Source organism: Merops nubicus, unplaced genomic scaffold (genome assembly GCF_000691845.1).
Source record: "Merops nubicus isolate BGI_N331 unplaced genomic scaffold, ASM69184v1 scaffold23977, whole genome shotgun sequence".
Taxonomy (NCBI): domain Eukaryota; kingdom Metazoa; phylum Chordata; class Aves; order Coraciiformes; family Meropidae; genus Merops; species Merops nubicus.
In genome coordinates, this window is record NW_008621314.1 from 769 (window position 1) to 21,213 (window position 20,445).

The 20,445-nt window shown below is 36.6% G+C and overlaps 1 protein-coding gene across 1 annotated transcript in view; it reads left to right on the forward strand.

The window, feature by feature from the left end:
* The first annotated feature begins 1,309 nt into the window (after positions 1–1,309).
* The window catches only part of TTLL7 (tubulin tyrosine ligase-like family, member 7), a 42,659-nt gene continuing 23,523 nt past the window's right edge, over positions 1,310–20,445 (forward strand). The window contains exons 1-8 of the mRNA XM_008944455.1: positions 1,310–1,497; positions 3,161–3,377; positions 5,890–6,054; positions 6,830–6,988; positions 16,355–16,449; positions 17,100–17,247; positions 17,330–17,403; positions 19,551–19,686. Of these exons, the coding sequence (XP_008942703.1) occupies positions 1,340–1,497; positions 3,161–3,377; positions 5,890–6,054; positions 6,830–6,988; positions 16,355–16,449; positions 17,100–17,247; positions 17,330–17,403; positions 19,551–19,686 (1,152 nt within the window). The 5' untranslated portion in view covers positions 1,310–1,339. The remainder of the gene's footprint in view (positions 1,498–3,160; positions 3,378–5,889; positions 6,055–6,829; positions 6,989–16,354; positions 16,450–17,099; positions 17,248–17,329; positions 17,404–19,550; positions 19,687–20,445) is intronic.

The window sequence follows — 20,445 nt, forward strand, 5'->3', positions numbered from 1 at the left end:
TTCTAAGTGTCTTTTACTTTTCAGTTATCCTGTTACTGTTAGATCCTATTCTTTTTGCAATGAAAACTAAATCTGTAATTAAATATCATCATAGTGCTTTTTTTTTTTTTTTTTTTTTTTGAAAAATCTAAGCTGGGGAACTTCCTATGTCAGTTAATTTCTTTTTAAACATCCAGCCACTTCCTGTTGGTCTGTGGATATTTGTATTTCAGATGTGTCCGCTCTGTGTTACAGAGTAGTTTTGAGTTATCTGCACTAATTTCATATGAGGTTATATATGAATTTTCAAGTATTCAGAGTACCTGAAACAATCCAGCTGCACCAGTATTTAACTCAGCAAAGACTATATTCATTCTGCTGGGAACTATGGTATATGAGTCTGTATAGTACCACCAAGTCCACACGGCTCTTACAGCTTGGCTGTTAACCAGTATTAAATCTACTTTGTTTAAAGCTAGTCCATATATATCTAGCCCATACTGCCAGTCTGGTGTGGGTATGTGTTACATGTTTCCTGTCTGCCAGACACACAGCTTTGGGTGATGGTAGAGAATTTGGTTAGTGTAGTTTTCCTTTTTCCTTTGCTGTTTCTGTTCTCTACAGACAAAAGAGCTATAAAATGAGATATATAATGCCACAACTATTAAAGCAGGGAGATCAGGACCTTGCTGCATCCCTTGACCAGATTCAGTTTCAGAGATAGTTCTCTATCGTTTCTTAGTCTTATTCCATTTTTGTCCCCAGCCCCTTGTCTTACTTTGCATTGCTTCACTTTCTTTTGATTCAGTGAGATGCTCGGGGGAACTGAATTGCAATATGCTGGTAACAAACACAAATCCAAGCTTGTGTATGGTGATCCTCATACCTCCCCAAACACATACCTGTATGAAGATGAAAATATCCCCACCCCTCGGGGGTGGGGAGGGTGGGTGGAATTCAGGAGTCTGCTAGGTGGGGGAAGATCTAGAATCACATGATCTGCTGTAAGTTTAATATTTCTAAGAACAGGAATAGCATTAAATCATCTCGGTAACTGAACAAAAACTGTAACAGGAGGGATCTGGATGCCAAGAAATAAGATGGATGTCAGTAACATAATAAGGAAATATGATAATACTCAAAAATGCACAAGATAAGATGCTTTTTCTTGTTCTGAAAGTATGCATGTGAATATATTATAGAGGTCTAACTATTCTTAAATAATGGCAGAAGTTTGCTTTCATATTACAGCATTTTGCTAAGAAAGTTTCCTTGTCAAATTATTGAAAATACTTTTTAATCCTGATGTTTGAAACATCAAAGTAGTTAAAAGATTTTATATCAATTACACTTTTGCAGAATGATCAAGAGTCAGCCTCAGGAGTATACTTTTATTCCTCAAACATGGATCTTTCCTGCAGAATACACACAGTTTCAGAACTATGTAAAAGAACTGAAGAAGAAACGTAGACAGAAAACTTTCATAGTCAAACCAGCCAACGGTGCAATGGGACATGGGTGAGTTGTCTGTTAACTTCAGTCATCTTACCCATTTAAGGTGAATTCCAATGCAATTTACTTCACTAATAGAAGATGTGTATTAGTAAAAAGATTTTTTTTATTTTAGGTTGCGCGATATGTAAAAGTTCATGTACTGGCCAAAGGCTTAACAAACAGAAACAACTAAAATATGAAACTAAATTGAAGTGGTATTTTAATGTTGTTCTGAATGTGGCATAATTAGAGAATGCACTTTCTGATGAAGCTCAAATAGTTCTTAAGATCAGGATTATTTTAATTGTAAATTTATCTAAATGTATATTTATTAATCTGTTTGGCTTAGATATATGGGGTGAGATTGTACTGGGCATAAATGGCAGAGTGGTAGTGCCTGGGGGCTACAGGCGTGGCTACAGGGGTGTCATATATGCTAGAAGGTTTGGATCTTCCACAGCTCTGAGACCAACCCAGCCACCCTGTTGTGTGCCAAAACTGAATCAGTCAGAGAAGAACAAACATATTTAAGAGCAGCAGCCATGACATGTAGGAGAAGCAGAGGAGACACTGTTGGGGATGTGGCTGGAGGTGCACTCTTGGAAGGAGATGACACCCATACCAGAAGAGGGACACCCTCTGAAGAGACTGCAGCCTGCAGCTGAGTTGAGAGAGTTTCACCTGTGACAGGGCTGCACAGAAAAAAAACCCATGAGATAAATATTTAATTCTTAACTCTGTTCTAGGTTTTAAATATTTCAATTTTAGCTTTTATTGCTTTTAATGTCGATTTGGTTTATACAGTATAGTGAAAGCTTTTAGTCATTAAAAATCTACCAGAATTACTGTAGAAGTAAAGCCCCACGACTTTTCTATTTCCTTGTTTTTCCATTCTTTTTATAAGGGCAAAGATAAGATGAAGGGAAAAGTAGCAGCATAATTCAGAGAAATGCCTGGAAAGTACTTCAGTATATTAGGAGTATTCTCTACCAGAAGACTGAAATGTATCATAAATAATAGAGAGTAAGATTAAGGCAACAAAGCTGTGGGAATTTGGAGTTAATCATTATACACAGAAAAATATCTGTTACAGTTATTTAAAAATCTGTAGTTATGGTCTGCCAGTTTATAGTCTGTATATAAACCATTTTTTATTCTGATGTGGGGAAACTGGAATACAGGAACACTGAGCTTGATCTGTGCCATCCTTAGCCAGCCCGATTAGCGTCCTGCTTTGCAAACTTCAGCAGTGTGTCAGGTTAGCACTGAGAGTTCTTTGCAACCTGTACCTCGGGCAGAAGCTGTGACAAAGACTGGAAGCCTATTTTTAGAGCTGCAGGGGGAATAATCACAGAAGATAGAGACTGCTCATTCTGCCAAACAATTTCTGAGTGTGCAGGGAACCCATTATTACAAACTGCTGCATCAAAGGAAGTAGAAAGTTATTTTGAAATGGCTCATTGCCATTTTTCATGCAGTGAACACCATGAAAGACAGGAAACCAAAAGCCATGTACGCAAATGAAATTTTTTCTCTACTCTACGAATCAGATGTGCAAGACTTTTGCTCCAGGTACTCTTTAGCCTAACTACCTGACTGGGTGACCATGAAAACGTATTTTCAGGAGTTATGTCAAAGTTCCATGTTTTTAAAATGACTTTTTTTTTTTTTTTTTTTTTTTTACCAGTCCCTCTTTAATAAGAAATGGAGAAAAGTTACAGGCTCAGGATCACTTGATTGTTCAGGAATACCTTGACAAACCATTTCTTATGGAAGGCTACAAGTTTGATTTACGAGTGTATATTCTTGTAACCTCCTGTGATCCATTGAAAGTATTTTTATATCATGATGGACTGGTGAGAATGGGCACGGAAAAGTATCATCCCCCCAGTGATTCAAATTTGGTAAGATGGGAGTTCATTCCAATTTATTGCTTATGCGTGTAGACTTTTACCTGTGTAGTGTTTGGAGCTGGTAAAATACAGGTAGTTGTGACATGAAGATTAATTAGGTATGCATCTGGCTGAACTTTTGCATTGTCACTGAAGATAAAAAATTACAGTGAAAGTTATTTAACTCATGCCTTTCTATCAGAATCACAAGTATAGCCATACTATTGCTGATGTATGAAAATTTTGCATGTATGCATGCTGACAAGCTTAAGTGTTTTTAAAGTAAAGCAGATGTCAATTATTGACATTCAATGCAGAAAAAATGAAGCAAAGAAAGTAACTTCAAGAACAGTTACATTGCTTTTATATATATCTGAGACTCTGTTTGGGGTGGGTTGGAGGAGTGGATTGGCTTTATCTCCTGCTAGAGCATTGTTTAACATCCCTGAAGTTTAAAGCTTCTGCTGAGGATCCTGCGATGTTTCAGCCACTGTGTTCAACCCAAAACCAGAGAAACAGTGGTGCAGAAGACCAGTACATGAGAGTGGTCGCTGCAGTCCCTGAATGTGAGGTAACCTATTGCTGGTGCTGTCGATGACCAGCTCAGCAGGGAAAGGAGCACGTACTTGGCAACTGTAGGATGATACAGCAGGGCTGCCTATAAACTTGCAGAGAACCAAGAAATGTTAAGGGACATGCTAAAGTTTTGGGGTATTTCAATCTTCGTGTTCACTGTGTAGTGTCTTCCTCTATTGAGAGGTTTAAACCCTCCCTGGCACAGGCTGAAATGCAGATGTCTGTTAAGAAACAAGTAGACTTGAAGCACTGGGAGTCATCAGTAGACTGAGTTTCTTATATCTCATTCTGTACTCCATTGCTACTTTCTTTCCTTTTCCAAACTGTATACTTTTATAGCTTCCTCAGTGTAATTAGGCAGTAGACAGCATGTGGAGAGCCTTTTCCCCTACTTGTCACTTAAAATTGTGACGGTCTTATAGTGCACCTTTGAAGAATTCAGGTATAATTTGTAGTCCAGTACAAATGGTGTATTTGTAAGAGTTCCAATATTATATTTGGAATAGTTCTCTTTTAATGTATTTTAATATTACTTATCGTAGCATTAGCAGCACTGAAATATGCTCTGAGCAGATAAACAGAACAAGCATTTGTTTCTGTGTTCTCACAGCTGTTCGTGTTGTAGTTTGCTTATTGTATGATGAAATAACCTGGCTTATAACTAATGATATTATTCTTTGAATGATGTTGTTCCACAGTGACATTGTTCCAGATAACCTCAGACTAAATATTAGTTCAGGTGTTTAATAAAACAATAAAATATCATATAGTCTGAAAAATAATTGCTTTTGTCTGAAATAGTTTGAATTTCATGGAAAGATGACGGTTACAATGACTGAAAAAAATAGGTTTCAGAATGATTCTCAAAGCAGTAATTAGAAACCATCAGAGAAATTAATATTTTTGTAGTGCTAATACAATATATTGTTAATTAACCTGTAATTAAATTGATTTGTTTTGTTAATGATTTTTTTTAAACATAAGTAAGTGAAGTGAGATAAATGACAGCAGAAGGGTGGTGTTATCTATTGGCTGTCTTATCAAAAAGGAATTGGAACAGAAGTCTTATGATCAGCTTAGAATATCAACTACAGTCAAAGTGAGGAATCAAACATGACAGAGAACTGTCACTCTGGTAAGGACAGCCATCATGGTAGTATAAGTGGAAGGCTGAATTAATATCTGTTCTGGGAGATAATGTAAACATAAATCATGAGTTATAAATTGGCCTTGGAAAGGTAATTTTTTTTCTTTTCTAAATGCAAATGATAATGATCTGCTTGTGATATTTTACTTTATAAAGGAACTACAACACTCACTCATTTATATAATGTATATCTTGAAATTTACCTCCCTCTGATGTATGGCTACCAGCCAGTCAAAAATGAGCAGTTTTGGCAGATATCAACACGACAGATTAGTTTATATGTAAAAGACATTTTAAAGTATCGCTATAATGAGAACATTTCTCATAAATAAATTACAGTGAAAACTGAAATGTGGGATTGTCTGTGAAACAGATGCCAGAGTGATTTTTAGCACTTTTAAAGTAGCACTTCAAAATACTATTTTTATTGTTTGCTTCCTGTGGAATGTAATTATTCTGTAAATTGTGATAATTTTTCTTTATCTTTTTTTTTAGCTAGCTGTTTACATACAGACCTGTAAAAATGGCAGATATATTGCCTAATCAGATGTTGAGTGGTAGATCAGCTGCCTGCAACTGCCTTAAATAGGAGCACAAGTTCTGTTATAAGAAGGCTACAACATCCATTAGATGAAATCTCCAAGAATCAGAAACACTAAATCTACGTGTAGTGTGTTTGCCAATATGAAGTGTTTGATTATGTCATTATTTATTTGACATATTTAAAAAATTTTAATTTTGAATTGACTATTCTAGAGTTTTATGTAAGGTTTTTTAAGTGTCTTTTCTTTCTTTTTTTAGAGTCAATTGTATATGCATCTGACTAACTACTCTGTCAATAAACACAATGAACACTTTGAACGGGATGAAACAGAAGACAAAGGAAGCAAACGCTCCATCAAGTGGTTTACTGAGTTTCTAGAAACAAATAATCTTGATGTGTCCAAATTCTGGAGTGATATTTCAGTAAGATAAAACTAATATGCTTTTATTTGTTTTGTGTATTCTTAGAAAATTAGTGACTTCTGCCACCCTCTTTACTGGAATCCATAATGATTTGTGAAACTTTAGTAATCCAAATTCTCAGCAATACAGCGTACACAAAGGACCTACTATAAGTTATGATTGTGTTTTTTTTTAAATAAATTCAGAATCTGATTATAAATATAACGTTGAACTTTTTCTGAGGGACAAAAGCACTTTCAAACAGTTATTCACATAAGTAATAGAATACAAAGGAACCATCCCATTTAGTTCTTGGAGACTTTTCTGGTGTATAAAGTGAATTTTATGTGTGAATATTTATAAGGTTGTAGTCAGTGTTGCATAAATCTGTGAACTTGAACCTGCACCATTGAAGTCACTGGTTATGTTACATATATTTTAGGTGAGGAATAGACCTAAGATTGTTAGAGCTTAGGCACAATCTGTATGTATGATTCTGAGAATATTTATTGAAAATTACATTGCAGAATTAAATGAGCGAAGATTGGCTATGCTCTATGTTGTTCCAAATGTGTCTTTAGTATTTAAGTTATTACATATCTACAAGTACATATCAACTATGGGAAGTATGATATACCCTAGAGCTATATAAAAATTATATCTGTTGATCTGTTGCTCCATAGGAATAGTTTATTACACATCATTTTGCTATGTTAAATCTATTTTTAGTAGATACTTTAATGAAATTTAAATGAATTTTAATTATTTTTTTCTGAAAAAAAAAAAATCCCTACAGGAGTTAGTGGTGAAGACTCTCATAGTTGCAGAGCCACATGTTCTTCATGCTTATCGCATGTGCAGGCCAGGTCAAGCACCTGGAAGTGACAGTGTCTGCTTTGAAGTCTTGGGATTTGATATTCTGCTGGACAGAAAGCTAAAACCATGGCTCCTAGAGGTAAACCTCTTTAAACAAATGTAAATGCATAAGAGTCAAGCTAACTAAGCCCCAGCTGAATCCAGGTCTATGTAAGAAAACTTCCAAAGAAGGCATGTGCATTGCAGGAGGTACTGCTGTTCAGTATGTAGATTATGCTTTTTCTTCAGCATCCATATGGCAACAGTGTCTTGCAGTGATTTTTTTGGAGATCTGGGTAAAGGTAATTGCTCTCCTGAAGCAATGTTGCATTTCTGATGTTTTTGAAAGCTTTAATGAGAAATGTGATGTTAATCCAGTTATTATTGTAGCTGAAGGACCTAGTTTATAGCAATTGAATGCCACTTAGATTTCCTTCATGAGTAGGTCTCTGTAATATGGCTCTTGCCATTTTTTTAAAAAAATTTTTTCATATTTTTGTTGAATATATGATCTTAACTTTCTTTTTCTGGGGATGTATGTTCTTTTCCTCTTTTGTGGCTTTCAAAGTACCCTCATTAAACAGAGGAAACCAGTTCAGTATACATGAAATGCTGTCAAACAATTAGTGTGAATCGACTGGAAGAAATATTTCTCCTCTGATGGGTTAGTGGTACAGCTAAGCTTAAGTAGTGCTCAAATACTTTTTCAACCAGGAATACTTGAGTTCTGTTATGTTTCTTTAATATCACTGTTAATAACATACAGACGAAGTTAGCTTGTCTTCTTTTCAGATTGCCTTATGTTGTTATGTTAACTGATTGGGAGGCTGTACAGCTGGAGAAAAAAGCAAAATGTATTAAGAATATTAACTAACCATAAATATGATTTGGCTACTGATGAGCCAAATGTTAATTACTGAATTATAGCCTTATCCTTAAGCCATTAATACTGTCAACAGTTGTTTGGTTGTGCTTATTTCTTTCAGGTGTTCAGTATAATTTTAATTGGAAAAGTTGCTATGCAGATATGGGCATATTTGGTGGCTTTGATGTGCTAGCCGAAAGCAGCACATAGCAGGAGCTTAGACCATACTGCATTGAAATCTTCTGGTTCTGTTAAGCAACGCCCACTATCCCTTTGATTTAGCTCTGTTTCCAGATTATCATCTATAGGTTGCCAATAGCTAGCACGTAAGTGTATGCAGTTAAGTACAGGCTAAAGGTTGGTCTGTGTATGCATTTCATCCAGCCTTGTAGCAATGGCAAGCTTCTAGGAGGTGGTGAGTCAACCTGTGTAGTGAATCTGTTCTGAAGGATGCCTCTATCTCCTTGGAGGTCCACATGCAGCATGGAAATTTTTGGGACTTTGATTCACCACTTACGATAATGGGTCTCAGAGGAGAATCTCACTATCTTAAAGTAGTAAATGCTGTTCTGGTGTTTTGGCCTGCTGGAGAATATTTCTGGACATGGAGTTGTCTACCTGGTTGGTTTTTTTTAAATAGAGAAGTCTAATTATTTTCTTTTCTGCTTTGAGTGATATAGGTATCTTTCAACTTATTTTGCCAGGCATGGAACTAAGCTAACAGAAGTCTTGAATCTGAAACTTAGAAATTCACAGTAACTCGGTTTCTGTACCCATACATTGATTTGTACTGTGCTTGGGTTTAGCACTAGTTTGTATATGTAGGCACATTGTGCGCATACTATATATAGCATAGTAAAAATGAAATATGCAGTGCATATGTACACACCATATATAATATACATACAGTATGAGTGTACATATATATCTCTCTGTGTAATTTTTTTTTTCCCCTAAAACCAGTTTTGGCTTCTTCCCCAACTTTCCACTCTTATCTCTTTCCACTGTTTCCCTCTTGCCAAAACCCCTTTAGGGGAATGAATCATTCTTTCTCACAGTGGTATCAAGCACTAATCATAAGGCTCTGAATGTTCCCAGTGTTACGGGAAGACTGCCAAAATAGGATCAGGATGGTAAATCTAGTTTCATGTTTCAATACCTCATGTAGCTTTTCTGTTATAAAGATAGCTTAATAAACTATTAGAAGAAATAAATTGTGCAGCATTATAGTGACTCTGCTTTCTTGAGATGTCTTTTGTTTAAATTGCCTTGATGCAATGTAGCTCTCCTGCTCCCTGAAGCTGCTGAACTTCCGGAACCTTCTACCAAATTGAGAGCTGTGGAAAATGCGTGATTGCCACCTTGTGGCACCAAATGTTTCTGGCAAGCATCTGTGCAGTCCCAGCAGCCTTCATCCTTTCTGAGTAGCAACAACTACTTAGATGTTCCTTCAGTTCCCAGAAAATCCCGTCTTAGTCTTTTTTATGACCAAAATTTCCAATCTAGATTATTTTATGTAAATAGGAAGGTCATACAATTGGAGCTCTTGGATGGAATCCAATCTTGTTTAACCTCATTATTTCCAACTGAGATCACAAAGTTGTGATTATTGGAGAAAAAGTCACATTAATAACTGCCTCAATTGCAGGGTACCAAACTTCCCTTGTGATTTATGTGGGTGAGAGAAAACAACCTGACATACAAATCCGCAAATTTATTAGTTAGTGTATCTGAACTAGAAAAATCTATTTAAAACTTTATCAGAACAGTTAAAATGACGCTGGACATCTTACACCAAAGTATCCAATTATTGCTAATTCCTATTAATAGAGTAGTTAAAGTTCACATACTTTCTGGTTTTCTGGTATCTACTGCTTTCTGTTGTGTTAAGCCTGCCCTGCCTGTGCTCCTGGAGATTCAAAGGCCAACAAGTAGCAGGAGAGGTCTGCTGCTGGGAAAAAAAAAAAAAAAGTAGGTGCTTATAGCATGTTATCAGTGTCTTATGCTGTTAACCCAGAAGAACACACTGTTGATGGTGAAATTTTCTTCTTCCATGCCCTTAGATTCACTTAGGAGTTGTTTTTGTTAAGTTGCTACCACTGTGTACTTACTGGCTGTTTGTTCACTGGCCATCAGTTTCGGATTGTCTCCAAGTTTTACCATAAGTGGTTTGTTCTACGTTTCCTGGATTCTACTGTGCTCTCTTTGAGAGTGTAGACTCAATGTTATCTAGCCCACAGGACTGCGTTCCTGTAGTGAGCACTACTTGGCTACACTGAGATTGGTGTACATCTCAGAGTCTCTGGATTTTCAAGACTTTCAGTATCATCATTTGCTTGTACTTTTGAGGTGCCTCATACAATCCTGTTTTTGTCAACTATCTTCAAGACGAGCCTTCCTGATAAAATGACTACTGTTACATTAACTCAGCCTAGTCATGTATATGTCCCAGCTCTCAGGTCATTGAGCTCTTCCATAGTCTTCTCTTAGAGAAAATATGCATATACAATGCTTTGGTAACCATTTATTTTGATTACCTACTGTGACAGATCACTGGTACACAATCAAGATTACTACACTGCTGTCTTACAGATTAGTCAGTAACCATATTTGTCTGGAAAAAAAGGAATATCCACATGAAAAATAAAGAACGGTGCTTTCTTATAAGGGTATTTTAACAGAAAAGCAATTTTCTTAATGCAGTGTTTTTGCCCAAGACTTCTCCAGAGTCTCACCCTATCACACTGGACAAAACAAGATACTTTGTTCCAGTCAGTATTTAGCCCCTTATATAAGTAAAATTATATGCAGTATGAAACAGCTAAATATACAGCATAATGGCATTTACATTTCTTGTACAACTTAGACTAAAGCCTTGTGGAAAGAGATTTCAATTGTATCTCACTGAGTTTGTGGCAATTTGATTGTTAGAGTGGTACCATGTTTCATGAAGTTGCTGCCTAAATGTAATCTTTTTTTAGATAGGATCAAGTGCTGCATCTCAATCAGCTACATGGCTTGTGGAAAATGACCAACCTTCTGCAAAATAAACCAAATTCAGTCACACTTTCTCCAGGTGTTGAGCATGTCAGTATGCACTTACAGTGATGTTGTCCCACTTTTTGGATGGCAGTGATGTATTTGGCACCTGTGAGGCCATATCTGGAATATTCTGTCCATTGTTATCCCCTAGAGTAAGGGAAAGACTTTGACAAATGGCAATGAGTTTAGCAGAAAGGTGCTGAGGTACTTAGGGGCACAGGCATTAAGGATTGGTTGGGTGAGTATGGAGTGCCATTAACAGTGCCCTCCTGTGCTCTTCAGCAAGGTCAAGCACTTCAATTGTGTGATGTGTTTATATACATATATGTATAAAAACAAAGCTGTAAAAGTTTTTGCCCCTTGACCCAAAAGATTTGTAATATTTAGAACCTTTTCAGTTACCATTAGGAAGAGCAACAGATTACTCATCTAACTCTGTGGTTCAGTCCTTTCCTTCTTTTTAATCTTATTTATTTATAACAGAAAAGACTTCCTTTCAGTGATTCTTCTACCCAGGCAACCTCTCCCTCTGTTGCCTTGGAGAGCCACTTTTGAGACTCCTTCTCCTGTTGTCTGTTGGTGTTGTCCTCTCTGTGACACTTGTCAATGGGGTTCCCTTTGCTCTCAAACAGTGGCAGTGGATCCACTATGGACACATGGCTTCAACTGGCTCAATATTTGCCTTCAGCATAACTCCTACTCTTCACACTTTTCCCATGAATAAAGAGTTAGAGTGCAGTTTGTTTTAACATATGACACGGTGTTACTGTGCTTACTTGCCCAAAGAGCTGGACTAGCAGTTTGCCTCTGTCTGGTAGTCAGGTTTATTGGATGAGATGTTTCTGCTTGCTGTTTGGATGAATGTCTAATTTATCCATCCAAGGAAACCATGCTTTTACACTGTCAGTCTGCAGAAGCTCCTCCTGCAGGGACTGCACAATGCCTGGTCTGGGGCGGGCAATGGGAAAGGGCATGAAGGCAGGACTAGGAGAGGAACAAGGCTGGGCCTTTGTGGCAGCATGCAGTTGTACTGACCTAGGTGAAATGTGAAACTGCACCTGTGGGAGGCAGTTCTGTGGTGCTTAAACTGATCAATGGACTGGCAGCGAGGTCTCTTCCCTCTTTTGTTGAAGGCATGCTTCTTGTCCCCTTCCCTGTGATCACACTGGTACTTGTAGAATTCCTTCCCATGATGATTAAGGACCAGTGAAAAATCATTTTTGATGAGGTTAAACTTTGTGTGGAACATTTGGATCAGCTTGCTCACTCTCTGTCAACCCCAGTGGTGAGACAATGAAGTGGGCAGAGTGTGGTGGCTTGGATTTGTAGTAGTTTGAATTGCCATGGAAAAATCAGCCTTCTGCTTAAGCTAAGAAAAAGACAGCACTCTTACAATTTGTGAAGTTTAGAAATCGGTGATTAGAATGAACTTCATGTTTGTCTCTAATCTAAAATCTGCTCAATGATAGCCACTAACAGCATTCTGTGTATTAGGATTTTTACAGCTTAGAATTTCTTTTGCTTTTTGAATTCTATTGTTAGTGATCTCAATCACTTTAATAAAGAATGAGAGCCTTTCCAAAACATTCATGCTGTCCTACAGATTGAACAGAGCCTAAATCCCTGTTTATTGAAAGGTTGTACTATTTTATTAATTGATTTTTAGTTTTATAAAATAATTAATGTAATCTTTCTTTATATTTGAACAGTCTTTCAATAGGACAGGTAGTGAAAAAATTTATTTTCCTACACCATACTGATCAGCTGCGGCAGTGGGAGGTGAGAATGTGCTCCTTGACTGTTCTGGTAAAGAGGTGAAATTCCAGAGTGAAATTTTTCCCATATCTTGGTGAAGAAGAAAATGCTGTATCTTACACATTTGCAGTTTATTTTTTTTTTTGTAAAATCAGAAGCCTTTTCAAGTGTAACTGTGGGTGGGAGCCTTCACAGTAGGTACTTCAATTTATGTTTCTTAATTTAAGCATTACGGATGTGAGGTTCTCTACTGACAAGTGTGTAATTCGGAAATGCACTGAGCTATACAACTGCTGTACATACAAGCGGTTTGATTTTATTTTTTGTATGTGCTGTATACAGCGAAATTTAAATTGTGAAACCAAAGCTGAAGATTTGAGTAGGAGGAATTAAAAACTGTGTGGACAATTCAGTTCTATAGCTATTGAAAAGTCACAACAGGTAAAGCAGCAAAGTGTCATCACCAGTAAAACAGATAACGGAGATAAAACTGTGATCTTGTACAATATATGTGAGAAACATTATGTCCAGGAGTCTATATAGAGAAAAATTATATTTGTTTATAAAGCAGTTTCTATTTTCTGTGCATTGTTGTATACAAGAGATTAGAAAACATCAAGTTTTGAAGATAGCTTCTTGAAAGAAACCTGATGCGTGCCACTACCATAACTCCAGTATTAGTGTTATAAAATCTGTCATGAGTAGATTCAACCAGTTGGCTGCTACTTTAAGTGCAGTGTTGATCATGAAAGATATTCAGCTAGATCAAGCATGTAGTTATTTTATTCCTTTGAGTGAGGTCCCAGGTAGTCTACTATAGGAAGACTCTGACTGCTGAGGAAAAACACATTAGTCACCTCTGAGGGCAACTGAGTGGAGCATTGAAAAGGCATCGTGTAGTGAGGCTGAAAATGTTGTGGTAGCCCAGGTTAATTAGTTGCTATCTTCGCAGGGATAGTATTATCTGGCATTGAAGGTTTTTTTTTTTTTTCTGCTCTAAAAATGTTATTTGTGGATTAAACTCTTTGTTTCATGAATTATGAATTCTTGCAGAAGTACTTTAAGAGTATAGGTAGTTTTGCATGACAGACATATGCAGTGGTTCAGGTTAAGAAGTTTTGAGTATCGGTGCTTCACAAAGATAGTCCCCATTTTTATACCTCCTCTAACTCTGTCTATACTTAAGTATCAGCTAAAAGGTTTACTTATCAATAAGGTCAGCTGTGAAGACTGCTTCTTGAAGTTCCTGTTGTTAGAAGGGAGATGCATGGAACAGATAAAGAGAGTTAAAGAGTAAAGTTTGGTAGTAAAGCATCCTTGCACATACTCATACTATATCAAAAGACAGTTCAGGTATACACCTTGACAGTATGGAATAACTAATAATCTTCAAGCTCACACCTGCTTTCTGCGTATTTGCTTTCCAAGGTACCCAGTTGCTTGGATTTTATTTCTGCTGGGCTTGCCTCTGCTACTACCTGAAACATATTGCACCAAACCAAGCTCGCAATAGCTATCCAGAACTGGATCATTGTTTTACTGCCCCTCTAGTTACTTTAAAGAACTGAGGTCACAGGACACTAATTAAAACATTAGTCATGAATGGTATATCAAAAATGAGGATGTAGGTGCAATGGCAGTGCTCCAGTTTTAACTATGAATGCCATACCTCTTCAGCCCCTTAAATGACTGCATTAAAATGACAGAAACCTTAGTGTGGAATGTTTGTGTAATGTCTTGTAATAGCATTTTTCTTCATAATAGCATTTCAAATGCCTTCTTTTATCTTTCTTAATCCCACTTTAATTTTCTGCTTAATAAAGACAGTCAGTATGGTTTTGTTTGTTCAGAAGTGCCAGATGTAGATTTTTAGCAAAATTCACGCTGTAGGAGAGAAACTGTTATTTAAAGCTTTACACTTTTCATAGTGTTAATTCTCACTGGTGTTCATGTAACACATTTATAACATTTTTATTAATGCAGAATTGACACCTAATATTATCCTTTAAACTGTTGTAAATCTGGGAATTACCTAAACCAAATATAAGTACGACAGTGTGCACTTCTGTGTGCTCTCCAGTTGGACGCTTCAGTGCTCTGTAAACATGTCTGTGCAGCTTTAGGAATTCAGTATTGGACCAAAATAGCATTTTACATGATCCAAATAAGTCCTCATATCTAACTGCAATCTCACTAGATTTAAGGATTCAGTTTACATTAAAATTTAGAAATTGATTTGTTGGAAATTTTAATAAATTTATTTCTGTCCACATGTTTTTAATGCACGCAAACCCATAATTTCAAAGTAGAATATTGTTAGTTGCTCTAGTTAAAGTGCTTTGTTTAAATGTCATGTCAAAAATGAGATGCAGTGTGTCTGTGGTCTTGTCAACTTCTGGTATTCTCCAGTGAAATGTTGGACAATTGGACTTTAATCCTTGTGTTGATTTCTCTAAATGTTTACCTGTTTGCTTAGCTGAAAGTGGGCCATCAATGTTTTTAAAAAAAATGAATGTCAATAAATGTTTGTACCCTTACAGTATAGGGAAAAAAAATAGCCTGTGTGATAGAAGACACAGAAGGCTGGTCAATTAAATACTTGGATGAAAATCTTCCAAAAAAGAATATGTATAGACTTTTTCACTATTTCTCTTGAATTTTTGTGACTTTTTCTTTCAATATCAGATCTCATTTCTGACTTTGCCAGCCTGTCTGCAAAACTAGCAAACAAGCTGGTGGCTCACCAACCAGAATAGTTTTGTCCCACAAACATAAAGACTGTAAGATACCCTAATGTATCTGAAGTGTTAAAACACCATTTTAATAAACCACTTTTTCCCTCTGCTTGGAGGCCCGTGCAAATAACTTTTCCCTTCTGAAGCTCTTTACTATTTGTCCCCTCTGTAATCAGCACTGCTTATTCACTGTCAAGGTGAGATTCCTGCCTCTCATTAGCACACACTGCTTATGTATGAATTTTTATACCAGTCTGGAAGGTGGTCCTAGAAGTGTTGATGCAGCTATTTCATTGTCCTTCTTGAAAGCTTTCTGAGAAACGAAGTTCTACTGGCGCTCCAGAGCTTGGCAGTGGTTTTATGGTGATTGATTGAGACTCCTGGCTGTTCAGTGTTTGGTTTAGTTTCACTGATTCCCAGTTGCATTTCCCTTCTTCCTCTGTATTTATGGTAACATTTTTAATCTCTTGTCTTGTACTTAGCTTATAAGCTTTTTGTTACTGAGATTCTTAATTATTTTATGTTTTCATACTGTGTACTGATTTAATAACTTGGATCTCTAGGTGTTTCTGTGAAGCATACCCGAATAGTTATTTAAATGTACTTGAGAAGACCTTGAATTAGCGCATCTTTCTGTCCTAATATAGCTGTTGTTTTTTAGAGGCGTATTGCTTTTGGACTGGGATCGAGGAGTTTAACTTGTCCTGTGCTGGACAACTATAGCATGGCATACAGTCTTTCATAATGTGTTTGACAGCACCTTGCTTGGTAAATTTGCTGGTTGCTACAGCCAAGAATAGGTTAGACTGGAGTCACAGTTGCCAGTACTTGAAATGGTGTTCATTCTTAGGGTCTGGATAACTTGGCTGAAAGGTACACCTCCTGGCTCCCAGTGTCTGTGATACACAGTGCTCTGTTTTTAAAAAATACAAATGGAAATGAACTTCTCAACATGTATTCTCATAATCTCTGCTATATTTGAAAGAATGTTTTCTCCAAAGCCTGTTTCAATAGATGTGTTCCCAGAGAACCTGAACATTCCTGAGTCTTCTGTATCTCAATTTTTCAGATTAATCGTGCCCCAAGCTTTGGAACGGATCAAAAAATAGACTATGATGTAAAAAAAGGTGTTCTGCTAAATGCATTAAAGCTTCTCAACATACGGTAAACTTGTCCTCTTTTCTTTAGTCTGTCTCTCTTTCTGTTGCTTTGATTCATTTATTTCTTTAAAGATTTGAACTGGACTAGGGGAAAATGTAGACCTTTATTTGCACCTTCATATTTTCAAAATGTAAATGTTTCCCTTGCAGTCAGTTTTGCTATGGAAATTTATCTAAATTTAATTTTTCTTCTTGCTCATGTGCTTGCAATAGTAATTTTTGTAATTTTTTTAAATGATTTTTTCAAACAGGTCTTAAAGTGGGGATATGAATGAGTCATGGGCATGTAGCCATGCAGGAAATTTGCTTTGGCGATAGTTTCACATGGAGTCAAAAGCCATAGTCCTCTACAGGAAAACTCTGTAGTTGAGTTATGTTGGAAAAAATCTACGCTTCAGGAAAACAGATACTACCATATTTTCGCATTAAATTACAGTACAGAATCATTACAGTACACCTTAAAGTGTGAAAATATTGCAACCATAAAAGTTAATATTAAAAAAAAAAAAAGCAGTCTTAATGAGAGATCTAGTTATAATTTCATTTCATAAACCACTTGTGACTGACTGGAAAATCCAGGTGATACACTGGAGGTTAAAGTGCGTTTCATCTCAGCTGCATTGGATTGACATATTAATATTATCTGTGTCCCAGGACAAGTGATAAAAGGAGAAATTTAGCTCAACAGAAGGCTGAGGCTCAAAAAAGACTGTATGGTCAAGGTTCAATGAAAAAACTGTTGCCAGGTTCATCAGACTGGGAGAAGCAACGTCACACACTGGAAAGGAGAAAAGAAGAACTGGTAGGAAAGAAAAAAAAATCCTGTTTCTTGCCCATAGTTTGTGTGTTCTTTGTTTTAATTGTTTTATTTTCTTGATTTGTAGAAGGAAAGGCTTGCACAAGTACGTAAACAGATTTCCAAAGAGGAGCATGAAAATAGACACATGGGGAACTATAGGTAACTATTTTTGACTGTATTAGTAGGAGGTATTCAATGTATTCTTTAGGAACAATGGAAACAAGTGTTTGTGGTAGATGGTAATTTTCTGCCAGAAATGTACACCAGATAGTAAAGTATTTTTACGGCTAGAAGAGATGGTGACAGTATTTGCCCACTCTTTATAACATTAATTCAGAATGTGGGAGGTCTGAGTTCACATCTTATTCTGAATTAGTTAGAATGCCTTTACTGCTGTTGTTCATCACTGCTCTTCTTGAACAGAGATTCTACAGTTTCCAGTAAAGTTCTCGTTTAAACAGACAAGATGTTCCCATGAAACTTTAATTTCTGATGAATTAAAATTTTGCTTAATAAAAGTCTTTCTTTGTCTTGTTCCCAGTTTTACTTAAATCTTTTCTAGAGCTGAACTAGTACATCAAACAAAGACCAAAATGAAGCAGCTATTTACATGCTACTTAAACTATAAGAAAAAGTGAAGTTTCATTTCACGAGGAATATGTTCATGTAAAAGCACAAAACAGCTTTGTGGTTTTTATTACCATGTGTTTCCAGAAGGGCTGAAGAATCAGCAGAGCCTGAGAAATAAAGGAATCTTGGCCAGAGATGCAGAAAAATTTTATCTGGGCATGATGCAGCATTTTCTCCTTGTGATGCTCTCCTACAGAGCAGAACTAGTTTGTCAGGCGTTGCCACAGAATAATGGAAATTTTGGGTGCTAGCATTGCTGCATGGATTAATGCTGCTTTCTGAATAAAAATCTGGAGAAACCTCAATTGGCCTCACGGAGCTTTGATTTAATCTATGGATGTTGTTTCAACATTTGGCTTAGTCAAGTGTTGGTTTAGAAGCACAACTAGCCCACTGATTCCAGTGGTCTGGTCAAAGCAGGGGCCATGCTTTCAAGCTCTGAAGGATATACGGAACTCTGAAATGGCCTTTAGCTACAGTGTATTTCTACATATATATATTAAAATGAATATAGTTTCTTTAAAGTATTGTTCTATGGCATTTTTCCAGCAGTAGAATCAAAGCCATTAGAAAGTGTTGATGGGGACGAGATAGTGCTTCTATAGGTGTTCTATCCAAACTGGAACTATCTTCAGTTTGCTCTTGAACTGCCCTGAATCTAATGGGATCATAAACATCCTTTTTTTCATTTCAACAAAATCATCATGAAAGGTACTTCTCCAAGGAGGAAAAGTCACAAAAGGAAGAAGGAAAAAGAACCTTGTAAAAAGTTCACAAAAGATCCATAAAAACATAAAAGTCACAATGCCCATCAATATATAAATGGTACCTATGCTTTGCAAAGTGCAGGCAGAGTTAACTTATGGATTACTCCTTACAATACATTAGAAATTAGTCTTCTACCTTCATCACTTCTGTCTGTTGCAGATATTCGTGACAAATGGATTGCAGTGACTTTCTTCAGAGCCCATTGTTGCTTGATGAGCATGAATAAATCACCAAGTCCTGCTTCTCATATTGTCATAATCTCCTTACCTGTGATTTTAGAGAATTATGGCATAGCTGCTCTAATGGAAAATCAAGCACCCTGTACATCTGTATACAAGAAATGTAGTGCCTTTTTTTTTTTTTTTTTTCTCCTTATAGTTTCTATTTATTCCTGTTCATTATTTTGGAGGATTTAGAGTTCTACTGCAGTACATACGCAATCTTTAATTTGCATCATACCCATTAACTCAGAGCAATTGTTCAGATTGCCACTGTTTTTTGTCCTTTTGTTGCTAGTAAAAATTATTTTTTGGCTCTGAATTTTACATGCAATATTTTGTTAATGTTTCATGACTCGGTCACCCCTGCATGCATCACTCACAACTACTGCAATTTCAGAGCACTGCACAACTGAGTTTTGGTATATCTCTAGAACGTCCTGCACGGTATTTCTTTTGACTGGCTAATTGCTGGTTTAACCATAAGTGTGTTCGCTCAGTTAAAATTAGATTTAGATAGTAATGTTCAAATTACATGCTTTGTGATATATTATATAATTATTATAGATGGGATGCGGGTGCATTGTAGAAGAGACTGTGAATTAGCTGCATTAACGTTTGTTCCTGTTGTGATAAGTAGCTCAGCTTCTTAATATCTTAAGCTCATTTTTTCCCCCCTCCCCATTTTAGGCGAATTTATCCTCCTGATGATCAGACATTACTTGAAAAGTATGAGAGTTTGTTAGCCACTGCTTTCCAGACGTTTCTTGCTGGGAGAGCAGCTTCTCTTCAACGGGAAATGAATAACCCTTTAAAAAGAATGAAGGTACTGAAGCACAACAAGTATTGGCTTTAGGAGTTATTTATGTTGGAATTCATGACCTTGTGGATTAGTTGTACAATAATCATGTGTTACAGCTAATAAATAGCACTTGATAATGTTTCCATCATTTTATTATTATTCTTTGTGCAGCTTGTGGGCCAGATCCTTGAATCTGGATGAACTGCAGTGGACCCAGGGTGGACACAGGCTAGATGGCTTTAAACTACTTTACCATTTCTCTCATCCTCAGCCTTACCCCCGGCCAAACCAGAGGGTGGCAGAAACTGCTTTTGAGCTGGTAATTGCCTCCTCCTTCCTCCAGTAATGTCCCCAGCCTAATCATCCGCTTGGACGGACTGGAACAAAAGATGTCATAAAACCAGCTGCACTAGTTTAAAGCATCTAAAAACTCTGCCTGATTGCCTATGTATGTAGTCGGAGACAGCAGGAAAACAGCTGTATTTAAAATAACTAATGTGATTTAATTTGAAATCTGGGATAACATTTCCTGACTTTGTAGTTGGCATTGTACGGCAGTTTCACAGGAATCTTTGTTCACCCCTTTCTTCAGACTTCTATCTTTAATAAATGTTAAGACTTGATTTTAACTTTCAGTTTCCTGTTGATTGCAACCAGAGATGCATGCATGAGAAGAAATACTTTTCTATCCTCCTGTGGAGGGATTCATAGTCTTATTGCAGGAATTAGTAAACCAAGTAATTTGAAATTGCTGCCACTCGGTGCTTGAATTTTGTGAGGGTA